This window comes from Entelurus aequoreus, linkage group LG14, assembly GCF_033978785.1.
Source record: "Entelurus aequoreus isolate RoL-2023_Sb linkage group LG14, RoL_Eaeq_v1.1, whole genome shotgun sequence".
NCBI classification, from domain to species: domain Eukaryota; kingdom Metazoa; phylum Chordata; class Actinopteri; order Syngnathiformes; family Syngnathidae; genus Entelurus; species Entelurus aequoreus.
Window position 1 is genome coordinate 53,629,111 of NC_084744.1, and position 10,000 is coordinate 53,639,110.

General features: G+C 34.5%; 1 protein-coding gene and 1 long non-coding RNA gene across 3 annotated transcripts in view; one reads left to right on the forward strand and one right to left on the reverse strand.

Moving 5' to 3' along the window:
* The window catches only part of rgs11 (regulator of G protein signaling 11), a 42,955-nt gene that overhangs the window by 5,154 nt on the left and 27,801 nt on the right, over window positions 1-10,000 (reverse strand). For both annotated transcript variants that reach the window (XM_062070208.1, XM_062070209.1), the window contains 4 exons: window positions 4,494-4,562; window positions 1,970-1,993; window positions 1,847-1,908; window positions 1,420-1,533 (listed from right to left, as the gene is read on the reverse strand). In XM_062070208.1, the coding sequence (XP_061926192.1) occupies window positions 1,420-1,533; window positions 1,847-1,908; window positions 1,970-1,993; window positions 4,494-4,562 (269 nt within the window). The remainder of the gene's footprint in view (window positions 1-1,419; window positions 1,534-1,846; window positions 1,909-1,969; window positions 1,994-4,493; window positions 4,563-10,000) is intronic.
* Window positions 1,735-10,000, forward strand: part of LOC133665049 (uncharacterized) — a 30,460-nt gene continuing 22,194 nt past the window's right edge. Inside the window, exon 1 of the long non-coding RNA XR_009828681.1 lies at window positions 1,735-1,923. This is a non-coding gene — a long non-coding RNA (uncharacterized LOC133665049). The remainder of the gene's footprint in view (window positions 1,924-10,000) is intronic.

The window sequence follows — 10,000 nt, forward strand, 5'->3', positions numbered from 1 at the left end:
CCATGAAATACTCAGTCATTCACAAACAAGGATGGGGCGAGGGTCACCACTTTGTCAACAAATGTGTGAGCAAATTGTCGAACAGTTTAAGAACAACATTTCTCAACAAGCTATTTCAAGGAATTTAGGGATTTCACCATCTATGGTCTATGATCTATGGTAATATCATCAAAAAGGTTCAGAGAATCTGGAGAAATAACTGCACGTAAGCAGCAATGCCCGTGTCCTTTGATCTTTCAGGCGGTATTGCATCAAAAAGCAACATCAGTGTGTAAAGGATATCACCACATGTGCTCAGGAACACTTCAGAAAACCACTGTCAGTAACTACAGTTTGTTGCTACTTCTGTAACTGCAAGTTAAAACTCTTCTATGCAAAGCAAAAGCCATTTATCAACAACACCCAGAAATGCCGCCGGCTTCGCTGGGCCCGAGCTCATCTAAGATGGACTGATACAAAGTGTAAAAGTGTTCTGTGGTCTGATGAGTCCACATTTTAAATAGTTTTTGGAAACTGTGGACGTCGTGTCCTCCGGAACAAAGAGGAAAAGAACCATCCGGACTGTTCCAGGCGCAAAGTTGAAAAGCCAGCATGTGTGATGGTATGGGGGTGTATTAGTGCCCAAAACATGGGTAACTTACACATCTGTGAAGGCACCATTAATACTGAAAGGTACATACAGGTTTTGGAGCAACATATGTTGCCATCCAAGCAACGTTATCAAGGACGCCCCTGCTTATTTCAGCAAGACAATGCCAAACCACGTGTTACAACAGCGTGGCTTCATAGTAAAAGAGTGCGGGTACTAGACTGGCCTGCCTGTAGTCCAGACCTGTCTCCCATTGAAAATGTGTGGCGCATTATGAAGCCTAAATTACCACAACGGAGACCCCCGGACTGTTGAACATCTTAAGCTGTACATCAAGCAAGAATGGGAAATAATTCCACCTGAAAAGCTTCAAAAATGTGTCTCCTCAGTTCCCAAACGTTTACTGAGTGTTGTTAAAAGGAAAGGCCATGTAACACAGTGGTAAACATGCCCCTGTGACAACTTTTTTGCAATGTGGTGCTGCCATCAAATTTGAAGTTAATGATTATTTGCAAAAAAAAAACAAGTTTCTCAGTTGGAACATTAAATATCTTGTCTTTGTATTTGTGAAAAATATCTTTTAAAAACCCTAATTAACAAAATAATTCACAACCTCCTGCATGCCGACCCCTATCCTCTGCCCTTTATTACGTAATACAGTGCGACACGCTGGTGTTTTATGTTATAGTAAAAAAAAAAAAAAACATATTTCAAAGATTGTGAGTCAAATACGATATTTCAGAGAGTGACCAAAGGGGTTAAGATGATACAACACTTTGTGTAGTGTTGTGCGTTGGTGTATCGTACCTGGATTGTGTGTGTTCACTCACATTTCCGCATTCATGCTCCAAAGTGCGGTGTCATCAGAGATCCAGGGGTTACTGGGAAGACAACCCTGCATTATGGGGTCGTGGGTCTGGTACTGCTCGCTGAATTTCACGAAACTGCACACGCACACACACACACACACACACACACACACACACACACACACACACACACTGTATTATTGTATTAGTGCTTCTGATCATAGCAGTTAATGGCCACTAATTCCAACTTGCCTCAGGAAGCATCCATTAGCAGCTCTTTTAGTAAGAGCACTAAGGCTTACAGTATGTGCATTAATGTGTGTGTGTGTGTGTGTGTGTGTGTGTGTGTGTGTGTGTGTGTGTGTGTGTCGAAGGAGTGAAAGTGTATTTGCACACGGCTGACTACTTGTGTGTGTGTCTCTCCATGACACCAGTACACACTACACACCCTTCCAGGCAGATGGATGACTTGACACGGTTTCTTCCCAGGGCCCTCTTACACGTATCAATCTGGAAAAAATACAGGTATTAATACTTGGACGGACATTTAACACAAATAAATGTTGTTTACCTCTCTTTTGTAGTAGTCACTATTCTAGATCTGTTGAACAAACAACACAACGCATGTTAATGTACACTATTTATTACACTGTCAAAAAATAATTATTGCAGCTAATTTGAAAGATAATGTTTAAAAAAAACATAAAAAGGTGTAAAAGAGCTAACAAGAACATAAACACTAATCACACAAAGCTGTCATGTAGGCAACTTTTTTTCTTTCAAACTGTCAATGCTCAAATTTTTTTATAAAAACTTATAATTGACGTATAGATTTGAAGTTCATCTTGAGATTTAAGCGTTGAAAGGAAAAAAATATCTGTTGTTCTTTTACTTATTTTTAACACTTTTGTGAGCCTTTTGGATCCCCAGGACCTTTTAGTGTGATTTTTTTTTTTTAAACTGCCATTGTAAAAAATAAATAATAATAATAGTAATTTATTATAATCAACAGATATATATGAAGTTGATTTAGAGAATAAAGTGTTGAAAAAAAATATTTTTTTATTTAAAAAAATATATATATATATATATTTAAAAAAAAAAAAAAAATATATATATATATATATATATATATATATATATATATATATATATATATATATATATATATATATATATATATATATATATATATATATATATATATATATATATATATATAGTGAAATACTTTTTCATAACATGGTCACTACTGCCTAGTTTCTCTTGTTATATTCTTATTTTACTGTTATATTTTTATTCTCATCGTTGCTTTTTATTTTTATTCTAGTGTAATATTTTTCTAATTTGTCTCCATTCATACCCCCATTATTTACTTTTTACTTCTTACAATTTGGTACACTGCTGCTGGAATTTAAATTTTCCTGAGGGAACTCTCCTGAAGGAATCAATAAAGTACTAGCTATCTATATATATATAGTTATATATATATATATATATATATATATATATATATATATATATATATATATATATATATATAGTTAAATTACTTATTTTTAACCCTTTTATGAGTGGGGGCCTTTTGGATCCCCAATACCTTTTAATTGTGATTTTTTTTTAAAAACTGTCATTGCTGAAAAACCCCCAAAAAAACAACAACTTATAACTTCATAACTATAGTTATGAAGTTGATCTTGAGATTTAAGCGTTGAAAGAAAAAAATTAATATATATATATAGTTATATTACTTATTTTAACCCTTTTATGAGTGGGGGCTTTTTAAATCCCCAGTACATTTTAGTGTGATTTTGTTTAACTCATTGCTAAAAAAAAATTAAAAACTTATAATCAACGGATAGATATGAAGTTTATCTAGAGAATAAAGCGTTGAAAGAAAAAAAATGGTATATATATTGTTGTATTACTGATTTTTAACACTTTTATGAGTGGGGGACTTTTGGATCCCCAAGACCTTTTAGTGTGATTTATTTTTTAACTGTTATTGCTAAAAACAAAAACAACAATAAAAAAACGTATAATCAACGGATAGATATGAAGTTAATCTAGAGAATAAAGCGTTGAAAGAAAAACATTTTTTTATATTACTTATTTTTAACCCTTTTATGAGTGGGGGCCTTTTGGATCCCCAATACTTTTAGTGAAGTGAAGTGAATTACATTTATATAGCGCTTTTTCTCAAGTGACTCAAAGCGCTTTACATTGTGAAACCCAATATCTAAGTTACATTTAAACCAGTGTGGGTGGCACTGGGAGCAGGTGGGTAAAGTGTCTTGCCCAAGGACACAACGGCAGTGACTAGGATGGCGGAAGCGGGGATCGAACCTGCAACCCTCAAGTTGCTGGCACGGCCGCTCTACCAACCGAGCTATACCGTCCCACGGTAGTGTGATTGTTTTTTTAACTCATTGCTAAAAAATAAAATAAAACTTATAATCAACGGATAGATATGAAGTTCATCTAGAGAATAAAGCGTTGAAAGAAAAAAATATATATATATTGTTATATTACTTATTTTTAACACTTTTATGAGTGGGGGCCTTTTGGATCCCCAAGACCTTTTAGTGTGATTTTTTTTTTTAATTGTCAATGCTAAAAATAAAAATAAAAATAAAATGATAATCAATGGATAGATATGAAATTCATCTTGAGATTTAAGTGTTGAAAGAAAACAATTTATATATATTGTTATATTATTTATTTTTAACCCCTTTTATGAGTGGGGGCCTTTTGGATCCCCAAGACCTATAGTATGATTTTTTTTTAACTGTCATTGCTATAAAAAAACAAAACATAATCAAAGGATAGATATGAAGTTGATCTAGAGAATAAAGTGTTGAAAGAAAAAAATAATATATATTGTTATATTACTTATTTATTTTGGTCCAATATGGCTATTTCAACATTTTGGGTTAGTGGATGATAAAGTAAACACTTACTTTGCAGCAAACCCCAGCAGCATGAAAGGGGAAAACACATAACAGAAATAGGAATATGTGTTATTGCATCGTATTATATGACTTTTGGAGGGGAAAAGAAAGCAGGAGTGACAGTAATGCGGTGCATTCACTGACCAGCACAACTTGTAAATTGGAGTTTTTTGGCCGTGCAAGTCCCATGTCCAGCACATTAGGCACGCCAGGCTGAAAGACGTAAACAAGCGTTGGCACATTAATAGATTGTGAATGTGTGTGTGTGTGTGTATATGCGTGTGTGAGTGAGCACTCAGCCAGCTCTGAGCTTTTCCGCCCCACTGAACGTAGCCTCTTTATTCCCAGGTTTCTCTTTCATTTTGCCCGTGCCCTCGTTCCTAATTCATGCGGGCAAGACAAGATGGAGTCCCTCCTCCCAAGTCTTGTCCTCAGCTTCCCTCTGTTGTTTAGTCTTTTTTACAGGAAGTCCCCCATCAAAGCTCCTTCCCTGCATAGCCCCTCCCACCTCACGCTCCTTCTCCCCTCTCCATCCCTCTGGTAAAATGCATCATAATGTATAATATTTAATTATATATATATATATATTTTTTTTTTCTTATTTTCACTCAGTCAGCTGAGGCTTTCACCACAAGGGTTGAATATTTTATGCAGGCGGCAGAAGAAGCATTGGAGCGTTACAGCTTCAGCTGACTTTTTTATAACGTGCGCCTGGGTACAGCTTTAAAATAAACTGCAAAAAAACAATAATATTCTCAGCAAGTTTTAGACGAAGCAGAAGCAGTGTGTCAACAATAGCTGCGTAAGCCAGCATTAGCTCACTGCTATCAAAATAGTCCGTCTGAGTTAGCCCTTATAATAACAATATCAGGAACCACAGATCCCTTCCCCGTCAACAACAAAGCTAAACAAGCAGACTTTGTGAGAGCCAACAATGGAAAAATCCAAAATATTTTTGAGCCTGAACACAAGGAGGATGAACAACAAGTTTCAGAAGCTGAATTTTATTGAAATACTATAGCATCCGCAGCATTGCTAGGTGCTAAACATACAAACTAACTATAATAAACCATGATAAAACAAACGCGTACTTATATTTCCACTCTTGATGGGATGTCGACCGACGGGACGCTTACATAATCACGTTTTAGATGAAGATTCAATCACAATCCTTACGAAGGGTTAAAAAAAAAGTTGCCACAACTAGCATCTTTGTGTCTTTTTCGCCATCTCGGGGGATGTGAAAGTGGACCAGCCTCTCGGTCCATGGCCACATTTGTCTACTACCTTGTGAGAGAAGCATAAATTATAATCTAGAATTTACTTTTAGAAGGTTTGAGACAAATCAGAAGCAGCCGTCGGCTTAGTGTGTCAACAATAGCAGCGTAAGCCAGCATTAGCTCACTGCTATCAATAGTCCGTCTGTGTTAGCCCTTATAATAACAATATCACTCGTGTTTGGTTAATTTTCAGGTCACAACATGTAAATGGAGTATTGATGGCGCTTTCTGGATGTTTCAGATGGTGTAATGAACGCAATAGAGGACCCTCCATCAATTGACTCAATTGTTAGCTATTTATTTACGATTTAAAAAGCCAAGTCACTTTGATAGTAGGCTAATATAGCTAATATAGACACTTACATCATGTGTTGCCTTCATTATAACACTTATATAAGACTTTTAAAGTCATTTTGATAGTAGTCTAATACAGATAATATACACTTACATCATGTGTTGCCTTCATTATAACACTTATATAAGACTTTTAAAGTAATTTTGATAGTAGGCTAATATACACTTACATCATGTGATGCCTTCATTATAACACTTATATAAGACTTTTAAAAACATTTTGATATTAGGCTAATATAGCTAATATACACTTACATCATGTGTTGCCTTCATTATAACACTTACAGTGTTTAAGACTTTTGATAGTAGGCTAATATAGCTAATATAGACACATCATGTGTTGCCTTCATTATAACACTTATATAAGACTTTTAAAGTCATTTTTGATAGTAGGCTAATACAGATAATATACACTTACATCATATGTTGCCTTCATTATAACACTTATACAAGATTTTTAAAGTAATTTTGATAGTAGGCTAATATAGCTAATATACACTTACATCATGTGTTGCCTTCATTATAACACTTATATAAGACTTTTAAAGTCACTTTGATAGTAGGCTAATATACACTTACATCATGTGTTGCCTTCATTATAACACTTATACAAGACTTTTAAAGACATTTTGATAGTAGGCTAATATAGCTAATATAGACACTTACATCATGTGTTGCCTTCATTATAACACTTATATAAGACTTTCAAAGTCATTTTGATAGTAGGCTAATATAGCTAATACAGACACTTATTGGAACATTACAGCTCCCACTGACTTATTTTTATAACGTGGACCTGGTTACAGCTTTAAAATAAACTGGAAAAAAACAATAATAAATATTCTCAGGTGCAAAATATATTGAATAACTGCAGCGTGACGGCGCTCTTAACGCTCATTTTTGCTTGCCACTTAAAGCTCTTACCTCAAAACACTCTTAAGTTGAGGTACCACTGTATATACTATCAGTGTAGTAGCAGAGTACACACTTAATGACCACAACATAATAGTTGTGTAGTTTACACAACATCACAATCTAAAGAGAATGTTACAGGAAATGATGATGGATTATAAAAATAGCTAAATCAGCACCATGGACAGTGACCGTTCATATTAAAGTAGCAGTAAAGTGGAATAACAAGTTGCCTCTATATCGAAGCTATGATCATAAACAGTCGTGATCAAAAGTTGGAAGAATTGATGGATGGATGGAAAGAGGATATGAAAGAAATGAAAGAAGAAATTAAAGAAATGAAAAAAGAGAACAACTCCAGAAATAAAGAAGCCACTGAAATGAGCAAACAAATGAAGACCCTTCAAGAAAACAACAACATGCTGAGGAACATCATAGATGAAATGGATCAGGATAAACGAATGAATGATGTCATCGTGACAGGGCACCGAATTAAACCACGATCCTATGCGAAAGCTGTGAATAATGAAGGTGAACCAGATGAAATGGATATGGTCTCAGCAGAACAGCAAGTGGTCAACTTTCTGCAATCAAAAGAAATTGAAATTGACATTAATACCATGGAAACATGCATCCCACTGAACGGAAGAAACAACAACGCCACTCCAGTCGTGCTCGTGAAACTCGTAAACAGAAAATCTAAAATGGCATTGCTGAGACAGGGAAAGAAGCTGAGGGGAACAAATGTGTACATGAATGAGCATCTCACAAAACGTAATGCTGGAATCGCCAAGAAAGCACGCGACTTGAGAAGGCAGGGAAAAATCCAGGGAACTTGGAGCGCCAACTGTAAAATCTACATCAAGCTGAATGGAGGTCCAGAAGCAAGAGTAATTGTTGTCCATGACATCAAGGACCTGGACAATTTTTAAAGTTTACACAGCTACCACAACAACGATGATAATGGACTCTGACAGAAAACAAACACCTAAATTCAGCATCGGCACTACTATGTTCCAAGGGACGACTAAACAAGAGGACCTAGATTCAGGATTGCATCCACCTACACTTATAGAGATTATTGAAACAACATCAAAGATTGTTGAACAAGAAAATATAGAACTAAAAAATTTCTGCAACAAAGATCACAAAAACCAGGATTTGGAAAATGATATAGATCCAGATACAAATTTTTTCTCCCACATCAGTAATAGTTGTTTTTATTATACAGATGATCAATATAATAGCAACATTGAATGTGATAACAAATTGTCAATTATTCATTTTAATAGTAGAAGCTTGTATGCAAATTACAACAACATTAAGAACTTTTTGGAACACATCAACGAACCCTTCAAAGTGATTGCTGTCACAGAAACATGGATTGATGATAAAAAAGGAATAGATTTTGATCTGGAGGGATATGAGCTAAACTACATCAACAGAACCAACAAAAATGGAGGAGGAGTAGCTGTGTACGTGATGAAGAACCTGAACTACAAAGTGGTAAAAAAAACATGTCATTTGCCATAGATAATATCTTAGAGTGTATAACCATTGAAATATGTCAGGAAAAAAGCAAAAACATTTTCATCAGTTGTATATATAGATCACCTAAGTCAAGTATAGAAACATTTGAAGAATGGATCAAGGCAACTTGGACAATGGTCAAAGAATAATGTTCTTATGTGGTGACTTTAATATTGACTTATTGAACCCCAACAAGCAAAAGTCTACAATGTACAGCATCAGTTTATATCCTAAAATCACAAAGCCAAGCAGAATCACAGCACACTGTGCCACGCTTATTGATAATATTTTTACCAATGATTTTGATAATAACACTACAAGTGGTCTACTTATAAGCGACGTTAGTGATCATCTGCCAGTTTTTACAATATATGATTGAAAGTACAAGAAGAACATGGAAGACAAAAGGACATTTCGAAGACTATGCACAGAGAAGAGGATGACTGCCTTCAAAAATGAGCTACAAAAGCAAGATTGGGACAATGTGTATAATGAAAAAGAGGTTGATGAAGCATATGAACATTTATTAAACAAGTTCATAATACTTTATGACAAACATTGTCCATGGATACAACTCAGTAACAAGCAGAGAAAGAATAATCAACCATGGATGACAAAAGGATTAAAAAATGCTTGTAAGAAGAAGAATACACTATATAGAAAATGTATAGCACAAAGAACTATAGAGGCAGAAATGAAGTACAAAAAGTATAAAAACAAGTTAACAGACATACTACGATCATGTAGAAAAGAATATTACAGTGAATTATTGGACAGGAACAAAAATAATATGAGAGCAACATGGGGCATCCTCAATAGCATTATTAAAAATGGAACTAAGAGGGACTACCCTCAATACTTCTTAGATGAAAATTAAAAAAAATGACAACATAAAGGAAGTAGTTGAAAGCTTCAATAATTATTTTGTAAATATTGGACCAAAATTGGAAGAAAGGATTCCAGACCCAGTTCCAATTGAGGACTATAATGATACCATAGAGCGAAATCCCAACTCCATGTTCCTCAGTAATGTGACACAGGAGGAAATAGTTACAATTGCAAAAAAATGTAAATCTAAGACTTCAACTGATTGTAACGGAATTGATATGGAAACGATAAAAAAGGTTATTGAAGAGATCTCAGGACCATTAATGTATATTAGTAACCTATCATTTCAAACAGGTACATTTCCAAACAAAATGAAAATAGCTAAAGTTGCACCAATTTATAAGACTGGAGACAAACATCAATTTACAAATTATAGACCTGTTTCTCTACTTCCACAATTTTCTAAAATCATTGAAAAACTGTTCAATAACAGATTAGAAAGTTTCATAAATAAAAATAGAATACTCGAAGACAACCAATATGGATACAGAGCTAATGTTTCAACTTCAATGGCTTTAATTGAAATTACAGAAGAAATTACCAATGCAATAGATAGTAAAAAATGTGCGGCAGCGGTTTTTATGGATCTAACTAAAGCATTTGACACAATTAATCACAATATTTTAATCAAAAAACTAGAACAATATGGCATCAGAGGGTTAGTCTTAAACTGGATAAGAAGTTATC